General features: G+C 45.3%; 1 protein-coding gene across 4 annotated transcripts in view; it reads left to right on the plus strand.

Moving 5' to 3' along the window:
- Positions 1-26,507, plus strand: part of PORCN (porcupine O-acyltransferase) — a 31,956-nt gene extending 5,449 nt beyond the window's left edge. For 3 of the 4 annotated variants that reach the window (XM_068248784.1, XM_068248783.1, XM_068248782.1), the window contains exons 3-15: positions 5,164-5,356; positions 7,023-7,066; positions 9,707-9,888; positions 12,026-12,156; positions 14,490-14,507; positions 15,975-15,989; positions 17,299-17,424; positions 21,301-21,401; positions 21,576-21,652; positions 22,467-22,530; positions 24,869-24,954; positions 25,053-25,163; positions 26,042-26,507. In XM_068248784.1, coding sequence (XP_068104885.1) covers positions 5,164-5,356; positions 7,023-7,066; positions 9,707-9,888; positions 12,026-12,156; positions 14,490-14,507; positions 15,975-15,989; positions 17,299-17,424; positions 21,301-21,401; positions 21,576-21,652; positions 22,467-22,530; positions 24,869-24,954; positions 25,053-25,163; positions 26,042-26,143 — 1,250 coding nt within the window. In that variant the 3' untranslated portion in view covers positions 26,144-26,507. The remainder of the gene's footprint in view (positions 1-5,163; positions 5,357-7,022; positions 7,067-9,706; positions 9,889-12,025; positions 12,157-14,489; positions 14,508-15,974; positions 15,990-17,298; positions 17,425-21,300; positions 21,402-21,575; positions 21,653-22,466; positions 22,531-24,868; positions 24,955-25,052; positions 25,164-26,041) is intronic. The other variant, XM_068248785.1, reaches the window with a different exon arrangement.
- Positions 26,508-27,332: the final 825 nt, after the last annotated feature.

Consider the following 27,332-nt stretch of genomic DNA (forward strand, 5'->3'; position numbering starts at 1 on the left):
CAATGTACACATCCTAAACAGGGATATGTACCATTAGGTCTGGTGGATCTGTAAACATTATTTTTAATGGGACCTAAGTCTGCATGGACTAGTTTATCCTTTAATGTTGGTGCTCTCCTGTAGGACATAAGTGGAACTGTCTGGAATTCATCAATTTGAGGGAAATTATCCCTCAACAGATGCCAGTTTTTGCGTATAACCTTCGCTATATCTTCACTGGCTACATTAAACTGACTGACAAATGGAATTCTCTTGTTCTGTCCCCTCCTGCGATTGGTCCTGTCAGTTCTGTCATTACTGTCAACCTGTTGTCTCGCCCTATCCAGTAGTGATTGAGGATATTGTCTCTCTCTAAATTTAAGTTGCATCTCATCCAACCTATCCTGGCATAAACTGTCATCATTAACTATACGTCTCACCCTTTGGAACTGACTCCCTGGAATAGATAACTTAGTGCTGGGGGTGGAAACTGTCAAAAGACAAAGTCGAATTCATGTCAGTCGGTTTGACGTAAATGTCAGTGGTCAATTTACCCTCACTAAGCCTAACCAGTACATCCAGATAACTGACTTCTACCTCATTGTCATGAACAGTCAGTTTGATGCTTGGACACTGTGCCTCCACCTGAATCACAAATTCCAATAGGCTCGAACGTGGCCCCACCCACACACAAAAAATATCGTCGATATAACACATCCAGCATATAGCATTTTTCAAAAAAAAATCATATTTGTATATATAAATGCTTCTTCGTATGCGTTCATAAAAATATTTGCGTAGGTAGGGGCCATGTTCGAACCCATCGCCGTCCCTCTAAGCTGTAAGTAGAACTGCTCTTCCACCAAAAAATAATTACACGTTAGTAATAGTTGTAACAACCTACATATAAATTTCCTTTGCGTTCCAGAGTAGTCAGATGCATACATCAGGATGTGTTCAACTGCCTCCACACCTCCATCATGAGGGATGGAGGTGTAGAGGGATTCCACATCCATGGTTACCAATAAGGCACCTTTTGGAATTTCTGTTATTTTCCCAATTTCCTCCAAAAACATAGTTGTATCCCTAAGATATGACTTTCCTGCCAAGACAAAAGGTCTCAAAACCTGATCTAGATATTTTGCTAGCGGGGAAAAAATGGAATTAATTCCAGCAACTATAGGGCGGCCTGGGGGGCGGGTTCTATGTTTGTGTATTTTAGGACAGATATAAAAAACTGGAATGATCGGATGATCCTGTATCAGATATTGATTCAACTTGTCATCTATGAAGTACGCTTGATGTACCAGTCTTTTAACCATCTTAGCGGTATGGTCCATCACCTCCGATGGCTGCCGCTCAGGCCCTGCTGGGCCGATTTTGTTGAAATAAAAAGCAGCACACGCAGCCGGCACTTTGCCAGCCGCGTGTGCTGCCTGATCGCCGCCGCTCTGCGGCGATCCGCCGCTAGTAGCGGCGAAAGAGGGTCCCCCCAGCCGCCTGAGCCCTGCGCAGCCGGAACAAATAGTTCCGGACAGCGCTAAGGGCTGGATCGGAGGCGGCTGACGTCAGGACGCCGGCTGACGTCCATGACGTCACTCCGCTCGTCGCCATGGCAACGAAGTAAGCAAAACACGGAAGGCCGCTCATTGCGGCCTTCCGTGTTACTTCTGGCCGCCGGAGGCGATCGGAAGAACGCCTCCGGAGCGCCCTCTAGTGGGCTTTCATGCAGCCAACTTTCAGTTGGCTGCATGAAATAGTTTTTTTTTTATTTAAAAAAAACCCTCCCGCAGCCGCCCTGGCGATCTTAATAGAACGCCAGGGTGGTTAATATTCTCAAAATATTCTGCAGTTGGATCCGCCGGTAATTTTCTGTACGTTGAAGAGTCTGATAACAGTCGATCAATCTCACTCTTGTAATAGTCACTGTCCATAATTACCACCGCTCCCCCTTTATCCGCCTGCTTAATTACTATGGATTTATCATCACAAAGTTCCTTCAGTGCTTGGCGTTGTTCTTGGTCTAAATTATGTCTAATATGACAGTTGGGGCCCAAGTTCAGATTTTTAAATATGCAGTCCACTTCCTCTGTAACTTTCCTCACAAATTTATCAATGATCTGACATGAGGGAGGATTAAATTTGCTTTTCACAAATAACTTGGTGTCTTTGATCTTAAGCTGATCTTTTTCAAGATTTTGATGTTGAAAAAACATTCTCTCCTGAGGTTGGCTAAAAAAATACTTCAGACGGATCGCTCTAAAAAATCTATGTAGATCTATATCGAGATCAACCCGGTTAGGCCAGTGGGTAGGTGCAAATGACAGTCCTTTTTCCAGAAGAGACTGTTGAGCAGGGGTAAGATATTTCTCTGATATGTTCACCACTATAGTTTCGACTGGGTTGCTCTCTGGCTGTTCGCTCTGGGCTGTCTGGATCGTGGTCTCAGGCGTTCTTTTATGTTTCCACCGCCTGCCCCCTCTACGGTGTCTTCGCTGGACACATTGTCTGATGACGTGGTCTGTTCCAAAAAATCAGTGGATTCACCTCTCTGTCCACCTTGGCGATATTCATATGGTTTCGTTCTTACTATCCTCCTTCTCTGAGGTCCAGGTCTCTGCCATTGGTAGACATAGTCTGTCGTATAGTCTAAAGCATCCCTCTGGAATTTTTCTCGTTTAATGTTCTGAATCTGTTTCTTATGTACTTCCAGGGTATTGTCAAGGTCCACCACATATTTCACATATTCATCCGTGGGTGTGTTATCAAATAATCTCTGTTTCAAGTCACTGATTTGTTTGTCCAATTTCGGTATCTCCATCATGATTCTATCAATTGTTAACGTCATTGAATCGAATGAGGCTTTATTCCAGATCAAGGACCATGTGTGACAGAATCCAGTATCAGTAGGAAACAATAGTGGACTGACATGGGAACGTAGACCCCTAGGGATCCTCTTGTTCCTATGATATTCTGCTAGTGTTGCAGCATGTAATTCCAATGAAATCTTCATTTTAGACACTTTTTCCAGTTGTCTCTTCACAGATTTGTCATCCACTGTAGAAAGATATGTAACCTCTGTAGTAACCTGGGCTATGATCCTGGCCGTGTCCTCAGGTGTATAAGAGAAAATGAGCTCGTCCATCTGTGGATTCTCCATCATGGAAACTGGGTGCAAGTCCTGTGCTGAAATCTTGAACAGTTGTATTTGAACAGCACCCCAGTTATCTTCAAGTTCGATGTGCCAGATGTGAGGCAGTTCCCCATCATCTTGGCCGTATGTGAGGCAGTTCCCCATCTGGTCCGCCGCATTTAGTAGGCGTAACCAGTGGGTGATGTCATCTGCTGCCTCCATATGACTGGTCGGCGGTTTTGGTGTTCTCAGCTCCGGGTCACGTGAATCTCCGCCCTGTTGCGTAGGATGACGCGTCCATCTGTACGCATGTCCGTTTGGTTTTGGAAAGAAGTTCCCCATCAGGTCCGCGGGTTAAGGTGGACGGGGATTGGTCGCCACAGGGCGATGCGGACATATGATTGGTTAGTCCTCCATCGTAGTAGCTATAAAAGGAAATGTAAAATGCATGTATTGTAGACACTGATAGAGCTTGAGAAAGGAGGTTGTCCTCCGAAACGTTGCTGTTTCGCTGTCATGTGTCTTTTTAACTGACAATAAAAGAGCTTATATACAGATGGTGCCGACTACAGCCGTTGATGTCATAATGACAAATGGCGATCTCACCAGAGGGATGCAGAGCGTCCGAGGACAGGAAGGAGATTGGTGCCGGTGTCTAGATCCCAGGGGAGGTGAGTTGAAACACCCGCTGCACGCAATACTCTGCAGGGACCTCACGGCGGTCACCACGAGTTAGGCTTAGAGTTACTGCTCTGAGCTGCAGTTTTCTGCCCCAAACCTGACTCGGGGTTACCGCCAGGGAATTTAAAGGACACCTGAAGTGAGAGGGGTATGGAGGCTGCCATATTTATTTTCTCTTAAACAATGCACATTGCCTGGCTGTCCTAGTGATCCTCTGACTCTTGTACTTTTAGCCAGAGATCCTGAACATGCATGCAGATCAGATGTTTCTGTGTTTTTGCCAAATGCTTGTTTCAGGTATGTGATTTAGACAGCCAACGAGATTATTGCTGAAAAGGAAATAAATATGGCAACCACCATATGCCCCCTCCGTTCATGCTGTTCATGTGTCCTTTAAACTGTAAGGGGTGTATTCACAAAAGAGTGCTAACTGATAGCACGTCCATTTTCACGCAATTGCGAATTTCCACGCGAAACATTACCGTTATCGGTCGCTAATGAGAATTTTAGCGCGCAAACAATATCGGTTTCGCGTTTGCACGTGAAAGCTCGCGATCACGCGCAATGCGAAAATTCGTGCGAAAACGGCCGTGCTATCAGTTAGCATTCTTTTGTGAATCAAGCCCTAAGTGTTTCGTGGTGTTCCCCACTTCTTCAGGTCTGTGCCAATATAAATGAAATGACTCAGATAGCGCCTCGTGTTCTTTTTTATCTTTGAGGTTGATCTGCATGCTAGTTTTGTGTCAGTGACTCCGAAGATATTACAACGACAGAACTAGAGATTATTTTACTGGTTCTGGACGTAAGCTATTGAAATCTATGCCCTGTTTGCAGCCTTTTATCTCTGCCGGGGTGTAGAATACAGTAGCCCGGCTCCTTGCGCTCCCGCCACTATATCACTTCCGACACTGATACATTCTGATCATCAGCTGTCTGATGACAGCTGAGCTCCATGCTCCACTCAGGAGCCAATTCCATTGCTAAATCCAAAGGCTTCCCCTGACCTCTTCCATTGTACAGCTCCAGCGCTGCATCCCCCAAGAGACCGGCAACACGCGCTTGTCAAGAGCTCGTGCATGCACAGTAGCGCTTACCCAATCAGGCTCAGCTTTTCTGGCGAAGCCCACAAGCTTCCAGGGTGTCAGCACTGGATCGACCTGGTAGAGAGGGGGGGGGGGGCTTAACTCGCCTTGGGTAAGTATCATACTTTTTTTTTATTATGCATACTCACAGGTTTGTTTGCTATGGTTAAAAAAGAACAATTTGATTATTTGAAGTCAAAATTGATAAAAAGGAAATGAAAATCATACTGAATATATAACTTTTTATTGTCACTTGCATGTGACTTGTGTTACTCCTCCTCCCTGCAGGTTTCCCGTCTCACGTGAAGCACCTGTTCACCATTGCTGGCGGCTTCTTCTGCCTCTATCACTTCTTTCACTTACAGATGATCTGGGTGGTGCTCCTGAGCCTGCTGTGTTACCTGGTGCTTTTCCTATGCCGCCACTCCCACCATCGGGGGGTGCTGCTGTCCATCACTGTCCTCATCTACCTCCTCATGGGGTGAGAAAGCACTTTCTGACTATTAGCTAACTCTGGTGTGGCCAAGAGTTAATGTAGGAGGCATAGCAACCTATCAAAATTCATCTTTCACTGCTGAGACTTCTGAAAGGTGTTTGGCTGCCATGTGATGTTGCACCTTTCCCTTAAGCACCTCCCACTGCTCCTCTGCTGATAATGGTGATTGTTGACAATCCTGCTCACAACTGGTAAAGGGACAGTGTAGGGGGGGTCGGGGGAAAATGAGTTGAACTTACCCGGGGCTTCTAATGGTCCCCCGCAGACATCCTGTGTCCGCTCAGCCACTCACCGATGCTCCGGACCGCCTTCGGTTCACTTCTGAAATTTCAGACTTTAAAGTCTGAAAACCACTGCGCCTGCGTTGCCGTGTCCTCGATCCCGCTGATGTCACCAGGAGCGTACTGCGCAGGCCCAGTATGGTCTGTGCCTGCACAGAACGCTCCTTTTGACATCAGCGGGATTAAGGACACGGCAACGCAGGCGCAGTGGTTTTCAGACTTTAAAGTCTTAAATTCCAGAAGGGGGCCGGAGCATCGGTGAGTGGCTGCGCGGGCACAGGATGTCTGCGGGGGACCATTAGAAGCCCTGGGTAAGTTCAACTCATTTTCCCCCGACCCTTTATTTAAGTTTTCCTTCTGTCCTGTGCAAGAGTTCAGGTCCACTTTAAGAACATTACTTCTGGCTCTATGGGCAGGGATATTTAAAGGAAACCTAAACTGATAGGGATATGGATGTTTGCTTTTAAAGATACCAGTTCCCTGGCAGTCCTGCTGATCTTTGGCTCCAGTTGTGGCTGAATCACACACCTGAAACAAGCATGCAGCTAATCCAGTCAGAGCACCTGATCTGCATGCTTGTTGATGGGCTGTGGCTAAATGTATTTTAGAGACACAGGATCAGCAGGAGGCAACTGGTATTTTTTTAAAGGAAAAATCCATACTCTTCTCAGTTTAGGTTCACTTTAAGTGAATGAAGAGGCATTGTAGAAAAGTGAAGGGACAAATCAGATGGTGAATTTCACTTCATTTTTTAGTTACTGTTCTCATCCTGTTGAATCACGCAACTATTTAAAGTAAACCCTGAGGTGAAAATAAATTGATCAGATAAACAATTCTATCCACCCTTCTACTCCTAGATTACTTTTTTAGACACCAAATGATTTTATTTTGTGTTTAAACATTACAAAGTAGATTTAATTTTTTTTTGTCTGTGCTCAATGACAGTCTTTCTGTGTCCCAGGACTAAAATCTATGAACTATTGACCTTTTTTATCTATCCCCTGCTCTCAGAAGCTCTTCTCTGCCGGGAAAGTGTTTTAAGGCTGTAATTCCTTATCTGTGAGGATTACGCTATAATCCAACAAGAGAGAAACTGTCACTTGCATGCCTGAATGTTAACTCTTTCAGGCAGAAAAAGAAACACAGCCTAGTTGCGGGTATCTGTATGCTTGGCACTGTACATACATCATTGTCTCATCATGTCACATGTCACCTCGGGCACACTTTATATAAGTGTGGTCAATATTTATTCAGTTTCTTAAGTACTCCTAAAGAATGGAATTGGATTATCTGAGGGTCAGTGTGTTGGTGTTAATCTACATGATTATTACATGCTGGATTGTTTATTGATGTATTTCCTCTTCCTGCAGTGAGATGCACATGGTGGATACGGCAAGCTGGCATAAGATGAGAGGTAGGTACTGCATTTTTGTATACCTTGAACCTACCTATGTATAGTTTAAAGAGGAGCTTTAACCCAGGATTGTTTTTAATTCCAATCAGTAGCTAATACCCCCTTTCCCAAGAGAAATATTTACCTTTTTCGGGAATAGATCATCAGGGGGTCTGTATGGCTAATATTGTAGTGAAACCCCTCCCACAGTGTGATGTCATGATCATGGTCCTGACAGTTTACTGTGCAGTCTCGTTGCATTGTGGGAAAATAAACTGCTTTTTCCAACTGCCTAGCAAGCAGTATCTCCCTCTCTGCATAGAACTCTCAGTAACAAACATTCCACATCAGAGATCAGAGAAGAGAAGAGGTGAGGCAAAGCTGGCACTGCGATTTAAGTTGTTAATTGGAGTAAAGTTAAATCACTTACAGTCAGAAGTACAGTTGGATGCTATAGCGGACTAAGTGGGCGCCAGGTCTGTGTCGGACGTCGGTTTCGTCCGCAGGTGAACAAGCGCTGGTAGCGCGAAACGGACGTCGGCAGGGGGACACAGACCTGGCACCCACTTAGTCCGCTATAGCATCCAACTGTACTTTTGACTGTAAGTGATTTTACTTTACTCCAATAAACAACCTGAATCGCAGTGCAAGCTTTGCCTCACCTCTTCTCCACTACATGTTTGCTATTAAGCTTGAGCACGCCATTTAAAGAGAACCCGAGGTGGGTTTGAAGAATATTATCTGCATACAGAGGCTGGATCTGCCTATACAGCCCAGCCTCTGTTGCTATCCCAAACCCCCCTAAGGTCCCCCTGCACTCTGCAATCCCTCATAAATCACAGCCACGCTGCTGACAAACAGCTTGTCAGAGCTGGCTGTGTTTATCTCTATAGTGTCAGTCTGCTGCACTCCCCGCCTCCTGCACAACTCCAGTCCCCGCCTGCATCCCTTCCCTCCCTGCTGATTGGAGGGAAGGGACAGGGGCAGGGACTGGAGCTATGCAGGAGGCGGGGGAGCAGTTGAGACTGACACTACAGATGTAAACACAGCCTCACAGCATGGCTGTGATTTATGAGGGATTGCAGAGTGCAGGGGGACCTTAGTGGGGTTTGGGATAGCAACAGAGGCTGGGCTGTATAGGCAGATCCAGCCTCTGTATGCAGATAACATTCTTTAAACACACCTCGGGTTCTCTTTAAGCAATAATTGATGCTGACACAGTCACCAATTAGGCAAAAATGTAAATGGACAGGATCTACATAAAATTCACATATCTTGAAGGCCTGCATCAGGTACTTCAGGCATGATATTTCCAAGTAAAATCTTGATGCTATTATTAGTCATAATAAAAATAATAATTTGAAAATAAAAAAAAACAATAAAGCATTCAGTTAAAGGACAACTGAAGTGAGAGTTATATGGAGGCTGCCATATTTATTCAGTTTTAAACAATACCAGTTGCCTGGTTCTCTTTAAAGGGGCCCATATCCTTACAGTCCATATTCAATTACAGATGTGTCCAGTCTCCTGCTGCAGTATCACAGAGAGCTGGAATTCCACTTCTCTCCCTCTGCATTCCACAGAGATCACCTGGCAGAATTATAGATGTCCCCACCAGTGACACGTTTCAGAATGTAAATCGGGGAGAGGAAAGATTTTACAATGGGAAACACTGACTAAATAATCTATAAATTAATATTGTAAAATATACCCTTTGTTTACAACTGTACAGCACTGCGGTCTCCAGCAGCGCTGTACGAGATCGGCGATCCCCGGCCTCTGATTGGCCGGGGAGCGCTGTCCTCTCATAGGCTGATGGCTATGAGAGGTGGAACAGGACGGATCGCCGTCCTGTTCCAAATCAAGCACTGGAGGGGAGGAGGGAGGGAGGGAGAGAAAGCCTCATAGAGGCCGAAGGGAAAAAAAAAAACCAAAGTGCTGCAGCGATCGGACCCCTCCGGCGGCATGTCCCCTTAGGGAAAAAAAAGGAGGTGAGTCCGATCGCTGGGCTCCCAAGCTGGGCTGTGCAGGAGGCTGAAAAGCCTGCACAGCCCAGTACAGTAGAAAATGGCCTGGTCTTTAGGGGGGGTTAGCGCTGTGGTCATCAAGTGGTTAAACTGTACCCGAGACAAACTTTTTTTTTTTTTTTTAAGCAGATAGTTAGCTAAGAAAAGGGAAGCGTCAGGATCATGCAGAGGCTTCCCACATCCTCCTGGCCTGCACCATTGCCACACGCGGCCCCCTGGAACATATCTGACAAGAGCTTGTCAGATATGTCATGTGGCTGCCCTCCTCTTCATGCATGAGCATGACCGTGCCTGCGCATTAAGCCAGAGCCGCTCCTTCAGGAACGGCACTGTGCCGGCGCAGCCGTATTCGTGCAGGTGCAATATGGCCACGCTATGCATAGAGAAGAGCGTGAGAAGAGTTTAAGAGACTTCGTGGGCAGCAGCGGTGGTCTCCAAGAGGACGCAGGAAGCTCTGCAGGATCCAGAGGCTGCCCTCCTCTTAGGTAAGTATCTGGGGGGGGTGTTTGTTATTGAGTTTTTTTTTTGCCTCGTTTGCTGTCACCATGACTTCGTTATGAGCTGAAATGTTTCTGGAGTTGGTTTGCTTTGATTCCTTCTCTCCCCTGCCTTTCCTCCACGTTTATATATTCAGGGGCACAGATGATCGTGGCGATGAAGGCCGTGTCGCTGGGCTTCGATGTGGACCGCGGCGCTGTACGCTGTATCCCGTCTCCTGTGGAGTTCATGGGCTATGTATACTTTGTTGGCACTGTCATCTTTGGACCTTGGATCAGTTTTACCAGCTACCAGCAGGCCTTGAGTGGGCAGAAACTGGTAAGCAGCATTGACGAGAGACATTGGGGCAGAATGGGTATTATGTGAGCAGTGTGTGTAGCTACCGACTATGGCGTTTAGGCAAGAATGCAGCACTTAAAGGAAATACGAGGTGAAATTAAACTTATGCCTTAAACAATTGTATCTATCCTCCTTCTCCTAAAATTACTTTTTTATTAGATTTCCCAGTTTTATTTTATATTTAAAGAGAAAGTCAGACCAAGAATTGAACTTTATCCAAATCAGTAGCTGATACCCCTTTTTACATGAGAAATCTGGGGGCGCTATATGGCTGATATTGTGGTGAAAACCCTCCCACAAGAAACAAGAAAAGTACATACTCTTGGCAGTTTCCTGCCTGTGAACCTTGCTGCATTGTGGGAAATAGCTGTTTACAGCTGTTTCCAACTGCCAATAAAGCAGTCAGCAGCTACATTACCTGCCCACAGTAAAAATGTCACCATGTAATAAATGTCAGAATGTAAATCAGGGAGAGGAAAGATTTTACAATGGGCAAACACTGATTAAATCATTTATACATAATTATTGTAAAAATGAAGCACTTTTTTATTACATTATTTTCACTCCTTAAAGGGATACTGTAGGGGGGTCGGGGGAAAATGAGTTGAACTTACCCGGGGCTTCTAACGGTCCCCCGCAGACATCCTGTGTTGGCGCAGCCACTCACCGATGCTCCGGCCCCGCCTCCGGTTCACTTCTGGAATTTCAGACTTTAAAGTCTGAAAACCACTGCGCCTGCGTTGCCGTGTCCTCGATCCCGCTGATGTCATCAAGAGCGCACAGCGCAGGCCCAGTATGGTCTGTGTCTGCGCAGTACACTCCTGGTGACATCAGCGGGAGCGAGGACATGGGCATGCAGGCGCAGTGGTTTTCTGACTTTAAAGTCAGAAATTGCAGAAGTGAACTGGAGGCGGGGCCAGAGCATCGGTGAGTGGCTGCGCCAACACAGGATGTCTGCGGGGGACCATTAGAAGCCCCAGGTAAGTTCAGTTCATTTTCCCCCGACCCCCCCTACAGTATCCCTTTAAATCTGCTTTTTACATGTTTACTGTTTCATTGTCTCTGCTCAAGGACACATTAATTCTATGCCATGGCTCAAATCTATTAATTATTGACCCTTTCTCTCTCTGTCCAGCTCTTGGAAGCCATTTTCTGCTAGGAAAGTGTTTTATGTTTGTACATTCCTTATCAGTGAGGGTTATGCTATAGTCCGACCCAGTCCTGACCAGGTCTCAACTGTCATTTGCATTCCTGATGTTTAACTCATTCAGGCAGAGAAAGAAAAACAGGAACACAGTATAGTTATTTCTGTGCCTGGCACTGTACATACCCATGTCTATCTCATCATGTCACCTCGTGCATCCTTTAACCTCTTCACAACTGAGGGGTTTTACCCCTGAAACACCAGTGCGATTTTTACCTTTCAGCGCTGCTTCCATTCCTTTATTTCTGTAATGTGATTGGTTATTGGGGACTGGGGTCCCCATAACCATTCATTGGACTGCAGAGCCGGGGTGTGTGTGGTCGCGGGGGCGCACGTTTGTTTATTTTACATTGTTATGAATGAAGACTGCTTCTGTTTGAAGCAGTCTTCATTCTATTCGCAATCGGCGAGTCTAATTGGATTTAGGAACGCTTGTTCCTAACGTCCAATTAGTCACCTGCTGTGCGGGCTGGCTGGAGTGTGCGCACGAGTTCCCCGCCCAGTCCCAGCCAGTAAACAAACAAGTGCGTCTTTCTCCATCCCTGGGGGTGAAGCGGTGCGCAGAGGGACAGAGAAATTTAGCACTGGGGGGGTAAAGTGGTTAAAAAACAAAGTGAAAATCTTTTCATCCCAGGAGGGCTGCAGCTCTGTGGGCAGATATTAGTGACAGGAAGATCCTCTGTGTTGGCTGTCGCAACCAATCAGATTCTCCGTTGTTAACTGGTGTGCGGTAGAGGATGGTATGGAGGAGAGAAGATGATTGGAAGTTGGGATCAGGAGGAAGCCTGCAGAATATCAGTTTGGTCATGCCAATGTCCAGTGCTTTATTTCAGCTTTCACACACTGCACTGTTGTGTCCCAGTCCTCTTCTGTGTCTCTGGGCCTAATTCTTTTCTGCTGTGTTTCTTATAGACATTCAGCTGGTTCCGGCGGGTGTTGCGCAGTTTGATCCTCAGCATCTTCTGCCTGGTGATGTCTACCTGTGTGTCACCGTACCTGTTCCCGTACTTCATCCCCCTCTATGGAGACCGCCTGCTCAGAAAGTGAGTGACTTATGTTTTGTTTTTCCTGAAACTTACTTGCCCTTAAATCTAAATTACGCAGACATTTTGTTCATGTCATCAGACATTTTCTTACCTGTCCTTTCCTTGCTGTTGATTCAGCTCTGTCCTCAGAGTCTCTTCTGTTTAAAGTATACTAGGAGGGAGAAGGTGCCCCACTGATGTGTCAGGATAATGGCTGATATAATAAAGAACAGTCTTAACTCATCAGGAGGTTTTATAGAGCTTTATTGGACACTACAAACAAACAACACGTTTCTTAGAATTCACCTGCTTCTTCAGGTTAATAATAGTGTCTTAGTGATCACAGCAATAAGCCAGAAGCGCAACCAGAGGCTTCCCTCGGTCAACATACATGTCAGATTGATAAGTAGTTACTTTCATATTATCAAATGAACAATATGCAAATTATGACTTTTTTGAAAAAGTTAAATTTGGCTCCAATCTCTAATTTCCCAAGCTTCCCCTTAGTCCCTTTATTATGTAAACTGGTGCCATTAGCTAGTAGGGAAGCTGAAAAGCATACGTAGGAAGCATATCACATGGCTGGGATCAGGACCCGATTCCTCGGGAGACCTTGCAGGGCTAAGGCTGTACAGATACGTTCAGTTTCTATGCGGGGTGAGGAGGACCAACGGTGCGAGAAGAGCAAAGCTTTCGGCGCTGTGCTGGGCTGATCGCTGGCCGATTCATCGGGGGCTGCTGTAAATTCTCGGGGGAAGTGGTCAATCTTGGACGAGTGTGTACAAGGCTTTAGTTTGCTTTTACTCTCAGTTTAATTAAGAAGGATACCTTCGTGTTAAAAATATGGCAAAAATTACGCCTACTGTATGTGTGGGGAGTAGCGCAGAGGCTTCCCGCAGCTCCCTTGCCCCAGGGTCAGCCTCCGTTTTGCAGCAAAGAGGCCCATTCCAAAGCCTGGGTTGGTGCCCTCTGACCTGGACATACTACGCTGCACATGAACTGTATGTCCGCTTGGGCACTTTGTGACCGCGCTCTTCGCCGACCTCAAGTCCAGTGTGTGCGCCAGGTACACCTTCCAGTGGGAGAGCATGCATACTCCCGCAGACATACTGCGCATGTGCCGTCACCCCAGACCAGGACTTCGAAACGGGCCACTTTGCAGGGAAACTGAAGCTGAGGCTGGGGCAAGGGAGCTGCGGGAAGCCTCTGCACTGCTCTCCACACACACAGTAGGCTTCCTTTTTTTGACATATTTTCAACACTAAGGTGTCCGTTGAGTAGACATTATCTCTGCAACTACTGATCATTTTGACGTGCAGTTTTCATTGAAGTTGGACACTAGTAGCTGGAAGAACAGCTGTAATACAAAGATCTTTTATTGGTGATGGGACATCCATGGCAGTACATAAAGCGACAGTCCGCTGTTTCAGACCAAACATCCTTTCTTAAGGAGACCCTGTACTGAAAAAAGTCCCCTGGGGGTACTTACCTTGGTAGGGGGAAGCCTTAGGGTCCCAATGAGGCTTCTACCATCTCTGTAGCTACAGGCAATCCAGTGCTGGCTCCCCCGAAGTGTCCCGCAATCCTCCCCCGACAACCCTCAACAAGGCTTGATATGTTTACCTTCTCTGGCTCCAGCGGGATGCAGCTCTCAGCACAGAAATAGACGGAAATAGCCGATCTCTGTCGGGTCCACTTTATTACGCTGGCACAGGAGACTTGTGCCTGCGCAGTAGAGCGGCCCGACATTGATCGGTTATTTCCGCCTATCTCCGAGCGGAGAGCCGATACTGCGCCTGCACTGGAGCCGGGGAGGTAAATATTTACATCCCCACTATTTGGAGGGGCACAGCGAGACTGCCGTGGGACACAGGAGGATGGGGGAAGCCTCAATAGGATCCAGAGGCTTCCCCCACCCGAGGTGAGTTCCCGTCAGGCGAACTTTTTCCTCATTACAGATTTTCTTTAAGCTGTTATGGTACACCAACTAGTCAGTGCTGTCGCTGTATGTACTGCCATTGATGTCTAATCAGTAAAAGAGCTTTATATTACAGCGGTGCTTCAAGCTACTAGTGTTCGGTGTTTGTGGACTTTGGAATGACTCCGCTACCCTCCAGGTTCAGCACGCTGGTTTCCTCCCAAGGCTCAACACCTGATCCAACTCTAACTGGTTTTCATTGAAGTTAACATTTTATGCATTATTTTATTATAAGCCCAGTGTCTGTAGCTAGCTCCATCCATTCGGGGTTTTTTACTGTCTTTTGCCCCGAGTGTCTATTCGGTTTGCTATCTACGGTGGTTATATTATCAACGTTCACTTTCTTCTTCTTCTGCAAACTTGGATCCTTCAGCAAGAAGCGCAAATCCAGGTACTCGGCTGTCACCTCCTCTGCGATTCGCTGTGTTCAGCACCGCCCATCTCCAGATCTACCATTCACGTGTGTGTGTCTCATCCGCCCTGCATCTAGAATGCTAAACAGTTCTACATGTTACAGATATTTCCCTGCCAACAGCTACAGTCTGAGCACAAGTGCAGATTATTATTTATATAGCGCCAACATATTCCGTAGAGCTGTAAATAGTACAAATCAAATAGTGGGGAGCATAAATATATGAGAAGTTCAAAACTCTGTACAGTTAGGACATCCAGCAATACAAATACAGACATAGTTAATGTGTGGTTTGAGACCTCACCAATACTGGTGCATGTTCATATGGTAAATTACAGCAGAATTAGAAGCACTAGGAGGAGATCAGTGCCTTTGCAAGCTTACAATCTAGAGGGTAGTGAGTTGAAGACATTAGGAAAGGAGACACGGGTTAGAGGATGGGGCAGTAAACCTTCAAGTCTGAAAGTGGCTGTAAAGATGTTTGACAGTGATTTAAAAATATTTACGTCAGCATTGATTCCAATCTCTTTTGCAGCCCCCTCTTCCACATGTAACATCTATGTACAGCAGCCCTTCTCCCATTCCATGTACAGCAGCCCCCTCTCTTCCATATGTGACATACTAGTGCAGCAGCCCCCTCCCATCTATGTGCAGGCCCCTCTTCCATGTGTATCATTTGTATACAGCAGCCCCCCTCCCATTCCATGTGTAGCCCCCTCTCCTATGCTTCTCATCCAAGTTCTGTAGCCCCCCCCCCTCCTCCCATTCCATGTGAAGCCCCCTTTTCCATGTGTAACATCCATGTAGACAAGCCCCTCTGTTTAATGTGCAGTTCCCTTGGGCAGAGGGCCTCGTATTGTGTGTAGCTCCACCTTTTCAGACTCCTCTTCCATATAGAGAAACCCCTCAGCTGCCATTTTGGGAGGAGGTACCCCAGCTCAGGCCTCTGTGGCCTTTCCAGAAAACCAGAGCTAAACTTGTTCATTTGTTCCGTGATTCTGATTTTTTCCTTCTAAATGATGGCTGTCAGGTTTTGCATGGGATATCGAGATTGGGAAACATGATTACCCAATATCTGAACCACACAAGACAGAATTTTTTTTTTTTTTTTTTTTTTTAGCATATCCACTCCTCATCCTTGTATTTTGTATCACTTCCTCTTCCCCTCATATGTGTTTGCTGGTCTGTCTCAGTCCATCCATCCTGTAGTCTTTTCCAGTAACACGATGGTTTGAGGCACAAGGCAGAGCAACCAATCAGGTGTCAGTTAACTGCAGTCAGAAGTGCTGGAAGATTGTTTCTGATTGGTTGCTGTGGGCTGTGGCACTGCATTCATCATTCCCCCTTATTTCCCTGAATAACCCTGACTCGTTTCTGTTGTTTCTGTGTCCTGTTGCTCTGCTTTGTATTTTTGCTCACCCTTCTTTCTGCTTCTCCCTGCGGCAGGGGGCTCGTGGTACGGTAAGTCTGTCACCTCTTTTCCTTCGTGTTACTGGGGACAATTATGGGGCATCCACAAGGAGCAGACTGATCAGCATGTGGAAGTTTGTGGGGACAGTAGGCTCACTACTGAGGTGGATCATTTTTCGTGGAGTAAAAGTGGCCATTAACAATACAATCCCATGGTTGAACGATAATTTCCAATCGCCATGGTAATTGATCAAAAACAATCAGTCGTGCCCGTTTTTTGGATCGATTCCATCAATCAGATCAGTTAGAGGGGATTTGGCAGTTAATTGGCACTTCCAATCAATCAGCTGCGGGATTGTAGAGTTATGGTTACCTCTAGCCCCTAAATTTTCTTTAGCAATTAGAATTGATCACATGCTGCCAATTTATTTTTCTCAAACTACTTCTATATCATAGATGAAGAAGAAACTTAAAGATGAACTTTAGTGAAAATAATGTCATGTACAAATGTTATATATATATATATATATATATATATATATATATAAATATATATATATATATATATATATATATATCACTGTATTTATAAATTATTTATTCAGCGTTTGCCCATTATAAAATCTCACCTCGATGTACATTCTGAAATTTATCACTGGAGGCGACGTATTTAGTCCTGTCATGTAATTTCTGTGGTATCTTTGTTTCTGAGAATTCCAAAGCCAGTAAAAATAACAGTTGGTCTCCCTGAATGCTCTGGGAGTTACGAATTACGCATAGCTAAACAGCCAAGGCTAAACATCAATGGGAGGATGGAGCTACGTAACAATATCCAGCCGTATATAGATATTGGAAGTGTTTCTTATGCTAAAACCAGGAAAATTATTGTAAAACTGAATTTCCTGAATAATTTATTGCATTCTACTCTGTCACTACAGGGTCTCTTTAAAGCACACCTGATCTAAAAATAAATATCAGAACTAGCCACACCTGGGGTTCATCTGTGTCCCCATAATCTCGGTGGTCCCCTTGGTTTTTCTGGTCTTCCCTCCAAGTTTGAACTGTCACCCAAGGGAATGATTCCCTTGGGCTACAGTTCATTAAGTTAATAATACTCCAAGTCTACTACTTTCTCTGCCCCTCCCACAACCAGGGAGACCACGTGACTTCACCCAAACCGGCTGAAGTAAGTTCCAAGGAGAGCACTAGTAAAGAGATCATTCCTAAACTTTTAGTCAGGATGATTGCTATTGCTTGTATCAGGTAACCGTATTTGAGGTAGCTTTAGGCAGAAGAGAAGGAGGTGGGATACAGCACAGAAAGAAGAGTTATCTCATTGTCTCTTCCCTCTCCTCTGCAGGTGGCTGCGAGCCTATGAGAACACGTCATCATTCCACTTCAGCAACTACTTTGTGGGTTTCCTGTCAGAAGTGACGACCGTCCTGTCTGGTGCCGGATTCACTGAGGAGAAGGATCATGTTAAATGGTGAGCAGAGCTGGCGCTGCGTCCACAGATAATATTCCATATAACTTTCCACACCATCTCCTGCTTCCCATTGTTATGTGGCATCTGATACTGAGCTGCCTTTCCCCTCCGAGTCTGTCTCAGCCTAAAGTGGTACTCCAAGCAAAATGCGCTTTTCTGATTTAGTCTTGAATAGTGGAGAAGGATTAGAACTCAAGTTTTAGTTTTTATTTTAGTCTGCGTGCCCGCTGGACAGTTCCCTTTATTGCATAGATGTCAGCTGGGTTATCAATAAACCTTTTACTATATAACATGCATATAATGCAATTGAGTGATATTAACCAGTGCATAACTGCAAAGCTATGCCAAAATTAAGACAAAGTATAAAAAAACTGAGCGGTTTTAACAATTTCTCACTATGTCAAAGCCATAAAAACACATTTGGTTGGAGTTCTTTAAAAAAAAATTAAAAAAAAATTGGGTAGGGCTCGGTTCCCACTTGCTAGAAAAACGTACTTGTTGGGTACGTTTTTTGGAGCTCAGAGGGACATAGAAAGTGGATCCTATTGTGAAAAATAGGATCCGCTTCCACATGTTAAAAAAATCTTGATTTGTAAAAAAAAACAAAAAAAAAATAACGATCGGCATACAAACCGGTTACGTTTTTCCAGATAAGCAGATGCGTTGCCCATAGCCTTCTGTGGTGAAACATATCCATGTGACGACAAAGGAAATCTTTTGTGAAAAACAAAAAAAAAGTCTACTAACTCACCAAGAGAGAGGGAATGCTCTGGATTCTTTAGAGCCTTTCCTGTCCCCTCGTTCCAGCACGGTCTCTGGTGAAATTATGCTGCATTCGGAAGCCTTCAGAAGGTCCCTGAGCGCTCCTGAAGACAGACGGCTCCATACTGCGCATGCACAAGTGCGTGCTCCCGCATGTGCCATACAGAGCCACTGTTCTTTGGGAGGTTTCAGGGACATGAGTGCTACTGAAGCCTTTTAGGGGCTCCTGGAGGTGGCGTGCTTACCGGGGACAGTGCTGGAACAAGGGGACCGAGAGAGGACCAGGAAGCCATCAGATTTTTTTTTTCCTGCTTTAGATTTACTTTAAACGGAACAGACTCTGAACTGGTCCTCTCCGCTCTGTGCCGAGCAAACGCGTTCTCAATGGGAACTGAATGTAAGAGATGGGGTAATGCTGTTCAGTGTCACTTCTAGTCTGTTTAGTTTGTTATGAGCTCTGTGCAATACATCCTAGGCTTTTCAACACATGGTGCGCATGCTTCAGGGCGTACTTGTACTTGTCATTGTTAGTCCATTACAGCAGTGTTCCCCAAACTTTTTCGGTCAAGGGCCGAGGTCAACATACTTCAGACTGCTGGGAGGCCGGAACATTCATTAAAGGATGTTGAAAAACATTACATTGAATCTCCGTATTGATTCCCCCCCGCCCCCCCCCCCCCAATCTTGCCCGGGGGAGACTTCCCAGTAGCAGCCATTCAGTCATGCGGCGCCCGAAGAATGTCTTTGTGCATCAGATCAGGTGACAACCTGCCGTCCAGTTGGACAGCAGCGTCACCTGATGAACCTGATTGGAAGCTAGCGAATTACTGCTCGCTGGCTTCTACAGTATGTGGATGGGTGATGCCAGCACTGCTTTTCTATATGCGGGCCGCCGATATTTAAAGGTTCAGTGGGCCACATCTGTAAGTTTTATACATTTGATGTTTGGGGGCCAGTGAAAAAGCCTCGGGGGCGCATTTGGCCCGCAGGCCTTAGTTTGAGGACCACTGCATTACAGTAACGTTTAAATAGAACCTGAAATGTGGAAACTCACTTCAGGTTAGATACATAAGTGAGTAGAGGGAAGACTCTGGATACCATAGAGCCTTCCCGGGCCTCCATCCTCAGTACTGGTAGTTCTGACTGTAAATTAGAGCATGTTTTGCTATTAGTGTAAGTCGTGTTGCCTAGTTACGGTACCATGGTAGAACGCGGTACCCTGGTAACATACGGTTTACCTAGGAAATGTGGATTGCGCATTAAGGTCGGGATTCCCTGGTAAAATTGCCATGTGCTACCTACAGCGACTTTACCGTAGGTTGCTGAATACATCCCACAGTGTCACGCTCTCCCTCCCTCAGCTTCCCTCACACTCGCTCACATTTTTTACACCCACTCACAATCTGCATGGAGTTTGTATACTCTTCTCGTGTCTGTGTTGGTTTCCTTCCTCCAGGTACACCAGTGTCCTCTTACATCGCAAAAACATTTAGATAAATTAATTGGCTTCCTCTAAATTGGCCGTAGACTATGATGGACCCATGACTATGGCAGGGATTAGATTGTGAGCCCCTCTGAAGGACAGTTAAAGGGGCACTATAGCGAAAAATGGTAAAATTTAAAATATGTGCAAACATATCCAAATAAGAAGTACGTTTTTTCCAGAGTAAAATGAGCCATAAATTACTTTTCTCCTATGTTGCTATCACTTATCTGACAGAAGCAACAGGTTTTGGACTATCCCATCTCTTCATAGGGGATTCTCAGGGATTTATTTATTTTCAAAAGCACTTAGTGAATGGCAGTTGCTCTGACCAACTGCCCAAAAACTGTGTAGCCAGCAGATAAGCTGGCCAGCATCATTGTTTAACCTGCCTGGCGTTCTATTAAGATCGCCAGGCAGGCTGCGGGAGGGTTTTTTTTTAATAAAAAAAAAACTATTTCATGCAGCCAACTGAAAGTTGGCTGCATGAAAGCCCACTAGAGGGCGCTCCGGAGGCGTTCTTCCGATCGCCTCCGGCGCCCAGAATAAACAAGGAAGGCCGCAATGAGCGGCCTTCCTTGTTTTGCTTACATCGTCGCCATAGCGACGAGCGGAGTGACGTCATGGACGTCAGCCGACGTCCTGACGTCAGCCGCTTCCGATCCAGCCCTTAGCGCTGGCCGGAACTTTTTGTTCCGGCTACGCTGGGCTCAGGCGGCTGGGGGACCCTCTTTCGCCGCTGCTCGCGGCGGATCGCCGCAGAGCGGCGGCGATCAGGCAGCACACGCGGCTGGCAAAGTGCCGGCTGCGTGTGCTGCTTTTTATTTCAGCCAAATCGGCCCAGCAGGGCCTGAGCGGCAGGCTCCGGCGGTACTGGACGAGCTGAGCTCGTCCAGACCGCCCAGCAGGTTAAATCCTTTTTAGGGAATATCTTTATAAAGAATAAAAGCCTTGCTGAGAATCCCCTATGAAGAGATGGACTAGTCCAAAACCTGTCGCTTCTGTCAGATTTCTACTACCTACTGTAAGTGACAGCAACATAGGAGAAAAGTAATTTATGGCTCATCTTACTCTGGAAAAAAAACGTACTTCTTATTTGTCTATGTTTGCACATATTTTAAATTTCACAATTTTTCGCCATAGTGCCCTTTTAATGACCTGATGACTATGTACATTACAGAAGATGCTGATGCTATATAAATACTAAATAGTAATAACAGTCATCTTTGTCCACAATTTATTGTACAGCTCTGTATAATTTGTTGGTGCCTCATGTATACTGGGGGTCTCCTACTTACAAACAGGTTTCATTCCGGGAATTTGTTTGTTGTTGTTGAAACGTAGATAAATGATTTATTTTCGTACAAGTTGTAAAACTATGGATTTGGGCAAGTACATTAAACAGTGTTTTTTAGTTATGTGCTTTGAAAGTGTTTTAAACTGTTTATAGCTGTTTATACAATACTGAAACATTTAACAAAAAATTTGAAATAAAAAAACAGTATTGTATATTTTGTACACGGAGACTACTTCGTATCTGAGAAATGTTGTAACATGGGTTGTTTGTAAGTAAGTTTTGTAAATAGGGGTTTTCCTGTGAACAATCATATTACTGACCCTGTGTGTCTCAGGGATCTGACCGTATCTCGTCCTCTGAACGTGGAATTTCCTCGATCTATGGTGGAAGTTGTGACAAGCTGGAACTTGCCCATGTCTCGCTGGCTACACACATGTAAGTACTGCTGTATGTAATCTATATGGAATGGTGCTAGCGCTGGTCTCCGTGTCTTCTGGAATATGCACAGCTCTGTACTATGGTCACTGGAAGAACCTTTTATCTCGTCTTTCGGTCAGGGATAAACAAAAATGCTTCAGTTTACCAACCATTCTGCGATTTTCTTTTCAGATGTGTTCAAGAACGCCCTGAAGTTAGGAACTTTCCAAGCCATTATAGTGACGTATGCAGCCAGTGCATTGCTACATGTGAGCATCTATCATTTCCATACAGTTGCCATTTTTATTTAAGGGACAGGTCTGGGGTTAAAAAAAAAAAAAAAAAAAAAAAAAATCTACTTACCTGGGGCTTCCTCTAGCCTCTGGTAGCCTATTTGTCCCCCGCTGGAGCTCCGCTCCCAGTCGGTGACCCGAACTAGTAATACTGACCTCCCCTTTCTTATAGCAATGCTGCCTAACCCTAACCAGTAACATTAAACTCCCCTATCCTATTCTCGAACCCTTCTTATAAATGCCTAACCCTAACTAATAATGTTAAACTCCCCCTACCCTTCCCCAATTATTTTTTAAGCCTCCTTATTGCTGCTGAACCCTTAACGTATAAGATTAACCTTACCAACCTTTTCCTAGGGTACCACCAAACCACTGTATGACTGCCTACCCGTAGGGAATAAGCTCTAACATCCCCCTTCCCAATCCACCAGCGCTCCTTATCTCACCCTAACCAGCAATACTAACCTCTGCCTATAACCATACCTCCCTTCCCTTCATTTGAGCATTCACCTAATCAGTGCTTATCGGCGCTCAATCCACCACCCACATTTTTAGCACCTGCATTTTGTTCTCCCATGAGCGGCAAAATCTTCAGTGTCTGCTTTGTAGCTGAATTCCAGCGCCCAGTCCAATACGAATGGTGCCCAGTCCATACCACGTCTACCAGAAAGTTCTCAGTGCCCACATTTCAACAATATAGCAGTCAATCATCAAAACGACTTGCTGTTGAGGTATTTCTCTAATCCAGCGTTTTGTTTTCTTATGTTCTCTGTGTTTCGGTGTCTTTCAGGGTCTCAGCTTCCATCTGGCGGCGGTCCTGTTGTCTCTGGGATTTATAACTTATGTGGAACATGGTAAGTCCTCGTGTTTTCACTGAGGGTGCTTTTACACAGCAAAACGCAAAGCAATTTCGCTGCGATTTTCACTGGATGCTAGGAACACAAGGACAAAACGCAGAAAAAATGCAGCATGCAGGACTTTTGTGTTATAAAATCGTGTGTAGTAACACCGCCCGATTCCCCCCACTTCCTGTAACAAAAAGGAAAGTTTTCCCCACATGGGACACAGACTAAAGGTGAACCCACTTGTGTCAAAAATCATATACTTACGTAGGAAGATGGGAACCTGTGGATCCTCCTGACGCTTTCCGTGTCCTCCTTGCAGCTACGATGCTCATTGGGACCCTCTAGGAGATCCGGGATGTGGTCCTCTTCATGCGCATGTTGCACGGCCGTGCCTGCACAGAAGCTTGAAGCTTGCACCGGGCTCACTGCAGGCACCACCGTACTCACACTGGTGCAGTATGGCCGTGCTTGTGCATGAAGAGGAGCGTGGCCTGTATATGAAATCCGGGAAGCTCTTGTCAACTTCTTTTGGTGGTCCGGAGGACAGAATGGGAAGCCTCTACAGGAGAGGAGTCAAACTCAAGGCCTGTGGGCCAAATGCGGCCCTCTTTGCTGTTTTATGTGGCCCCCTTCTGGGATCCTCTGCCCGCCCCCCATTGAACCTGGTAAAACACATACACACCCCTACCCCAAATACATTCCCCCTACATAGCAAAGTAGTGTAGTGGGGCAGTGCAATATTTACCTACTCCAGCGCTGCGTCATGTCTGCTCTTCCCAGCAGCTGCACTCTCTTTGCTTCCATGTCTCCTCATGATCATGTGACATGCCACAGGAACCAGAGCTGTGCAGCATAGAACATGTGGTTGTCAGAGGAAACCTGGTAAATATTAATCTGCTCCACTGCGCTACTCTGCAGAAGGGAAAGGAGCTGGGCCCCCAGAGTCGTTGAAGTTAGGCCACTTAGTGTGAGACTGTTCAATCAATTTTAAATCTTAACAATTAGGCCCGTGACTATGTTTTAGATTTTGGTCCCTCATGTAATATCGTTTCACACCCCTGCTCTGCAGGATCTAGAGCACATGTGTCAAACTCCAGGCCTGGAGGGCCAGATCCATGCCAGTGTTTAGGATGGACTGAGAAAGAGAGGAATGTGTTCTACCTGATGGACCACACCTTTCCTGATTCAGACCCATCAATTCATTTGAGCTGTATCAAAAATGTGTGAGGGTCTCGGCCCTCGTAGGACCGGTTTGACATACCTGATCTAGAGGATTCCCTCTTCTAAAGGTGGCCACACACCATACAATTTTTTAAATATCTGTTCAATTTAAGAATTGCAATCAATTTTTCTGACTGATTGTAACATTTCAAAAATATGACCAATGTACCACACACCTATGTTAAATTTTTTTCCCCAATTATGATAAAAATGATTGGAAACTCTAACAAAATTGCTAGGGTGTGTATATTAATAAATTGACAATCCAACACACACCATACAATCTTTAGAAAGATTGAAGAAAAATATCTGGCAGTCCGGATCGATTAAAATCGAAGAAAACGGGAAATCCGATCGGATTTTTCAGTCGAATGAAAAAAAAGCTTTCGATTTTTTTCGGGAGATACGATCGTTTTTATCGAATTACTGTAAAATCGGATCATTTTATTGTATCGTGTGTGGCCACCTTTAGGCAAGTATCGGATTTTTGACCTGGCTGAGGTTTGCCTCGTTTACATTTCAAAGAAAAGTTCTATGTCGGGATTAAATACAACAGCAATGGATTAAACTCCTTAGAGGTAACCCCAAGTCAGGGTCAGGGTTGGAAATCCACAGCTTAGAGCGGCTACCCCGAGCCAGACTCGTGGTGACCTCCGCGAGGTCAATGCAGAGCAATGGCTTGCAGTGGGCATTTTAACTCACCACGGTGATCCAGACACCGGCAGCCAATCTCCTTCCTGTCCTCCGAGGCTCTGCATCCCCCTGATGAGATCGCCGCCTGTCGTCATGACAGCCAGCAATCTCACTATAGGGTTACAGCGTCTACCCGAGGATGGAGGGAGAACTGCAATGTTGGATCCCAGGGAGGTGAGTAAGTGCAAGGGCTGCCACAGATCTCTTTTTTTAGACTCTAAAATCTAGAAATAATCATACAGCCAAGGAGGCTAAAGGGTTCCCAGCAGTGGGTTAAAGTTTTTTTCTGCGCCATTGTCCCTCTTCTCTTCTCCATAGAAACATATGGGTTGCTTGACCATAGCCGTGGGATGCGTCTGTAAGAAGCTGATACACTGTGGTGTCAGCCAAAGGATCACCCTGGATTCTTTTTAACATTTCTCCCATCTTTCAGTCCTGAGGAAGAGGCTAGCAGAGATCTTTAGCGCCTGTATCCTGTCCAAGAAGTGTCCTGCCAGCTGCCCCCACCGCAACAAGAAGGTGAGACCCCCGATACCTGCATGACAAAAGTTCAGCTATTCTGTATAGATTGACTTTACAGCAGTGACTGTGTCTGGTGTTCTTCTTCCTTCCAACAGGGTGTCCTTATATACCTAATAAACCTTGTATTTGGGGCCCTGGCCTTGTTCCATCTGACGTACTTGGGGTCTCTGTTTGATACGGACTCGGAGGAAGTCAGCGAGGAGGAGGTAAAGATTTATTTAACCCATTAGCAGCTTCAGTAGAGTTATCTCGTATGAGATAAGTGTACTGCTTTTGGCTTCCTTATGCTGTAAATTCGTGGAATGCTTTGATGTCTCTCTACTAGCATAAAATATAGAAACTGAAAGCAGAAGTCCTCTGTTATGTTCTCACACTGCCCCCTAGTGGCAAGTGGCCATTAATGCACATGATAGCAGTATTAATTAGAAACAAGGAATTGTAACAAAGAAGAAATAAAAAAAAATGTGGTAAAGTAAATTGCCTTGGAGCACTTGCAAGCCTCTAAATAAATTGACGGCTGAAGGGTTAATCAGCACAGACCTCTAGGTTGTTCAGTGTTACATTTGCATATAGAGAAATCCATGTAAAGAGATCAGCCTAGGCCAAACATTATTCTTGTGTGTATATCTTTAAAACCCCTGTTTCTATGTAGCGTGTTATTGTTTCTGACCCTCAGTCAGGTCTGACTAACAAGAAATTACAGCTTTTCTGTCAAACTGAAGTTTTATCTCACCTTTTGAAATTCTGATCGGAAGAGTTACTTGAAATTTGGACAGCTACCATTGGTCTTTTCCTCACGGTAGATTTGCCTCCATCCAATGCTGCAGTTGTTGCACATTTATGCAGTATTTTATATTAACTGCCTTCCTACAATGATAAGGTTTTCCAGCTAGTGTCTCCCCCTCCCCCCACTGGCCTGCCCACACGAATCAGGCCGTTTTGGCGCTCTGAGAGCTGAAACGGGGCACCGCCTTCTCAGTAGTGCTATGCTAATTCGAGGGTCACTCAACGCTGCAAATACTTTTTTTTTTTTAATTAAACAGTCTATGAATTGAGATGACTGTGTTTTCTCCTCTGTTTCTAGGGGTACGGGATGACCCACACTATCAGCAAGTGGTCGGAGCTGAGCTGGGCTGGCCATTGGCTGACCTTCGGCAGCTGGGTGTTTTATCGCCTGCTTGGCTGAGAGGAAGTTAGTGCCAAGACACACCATGTGACCTCTGTCCATAAACGTTGTGGGTGTGTGACCAACTCCTGCCATACAGTATTGCTAGGCAGACATGGCGGCCATGCGGTTCACAGCTGGTACCAGGGCGGGCGTCACGTGTTTATGCCCAGCCAGTAAGTGAACAGGATAACGCCATTGGGACAATACTGTGAACAGTGTGTGCTGCCATTGACTGTCAACGGACTCACAGCACCATTAATATATATCCTGCCTCCTGTGATAGAAAACTCACTGGTCCATCACTGTGGAGGCATCCGGAAAGGCTATGACGGTTCTGTTACATTCCTCCGTTATAAATAAAGTTTTGTTTTTCTTTTTTTGACTGGGTTGTGTGTTGTTGATGTAAAACAAGATGGATGTCCTGTAGGTGTTGACACAAGGAGACATCCTTTTACTAGCCTGGGGTCTCCAAGCTGAACATTCTCTTTAGGATTGTGGGTGGAGCATTTTCATAAGCTAATTTTAGGTTCTGGTGTTAATCAGGGAAAGGGTTTACTTCCCTCACGAGTAGACATGACTTATTTCCAGTTGCTACAACCGGAGCAAAGGGCAGTTGAGAATGTCTGTCTGTCTTTGGCTCAGGCCTTCACTTTTACTTTTGGCACTGGTAGCTTCTCGCTGTAGTTTTTTTGACCAAGTCCTTTTCGGCAGCTTTGTTTTTGAGAACTTTGACGGTTCCATCCCATTGTGGCTCATGTCCCAACCTTGACACTCTGCATTGAGTTTGTATGTTCTTCCTGTGCTTAGATGGGCTTTCTCTGGCACTTCAGTTCCCCTTCTCCAACAAAATGTAGGAGGAAACAATACTGGGTAGGTTTTTTGATTTACTTAAAGAGAATCTGTATTGTTAAAATCGCACAAAAGTAAACATACCAGTGCGTTAGGGGACATCTCCTATTACCCTCTGTCACAATTTCGCCGCTCCTCGCCGCATTAAAAGTGGTTAAAAACTGTTTTAAAAAGTTTGTTTATAAACAAACAAAATGGCCACCAAAACAGGAAGTAGGTTGATGTACAGTATGTCCACACATAGAAAATACATCCATACACAAGTAGGCTGTATACACCCTTCCTTTTGAATCTCAAGAGATCATTTGTGTTTCTTTCCCCCTGCATCTCTCATGCACTGAAGTTTCAGGCTGCTCGT

The sequence above is a fragment of the Hyperolius riggenbachi genome, chromosome 8 (genome assembly GCF_040937935.1).
Source record: "Hyperolius riggenbachi isolate aHypRig1 chromosome 8, aHypRig1.pri, whole genome shotgun sequence".
NCBI lineage: Eukaryota > Metazoa > Chordata > Amphibia > Anura > Hyperoliidae > Hyperolius > Hyperolius riggenbachi.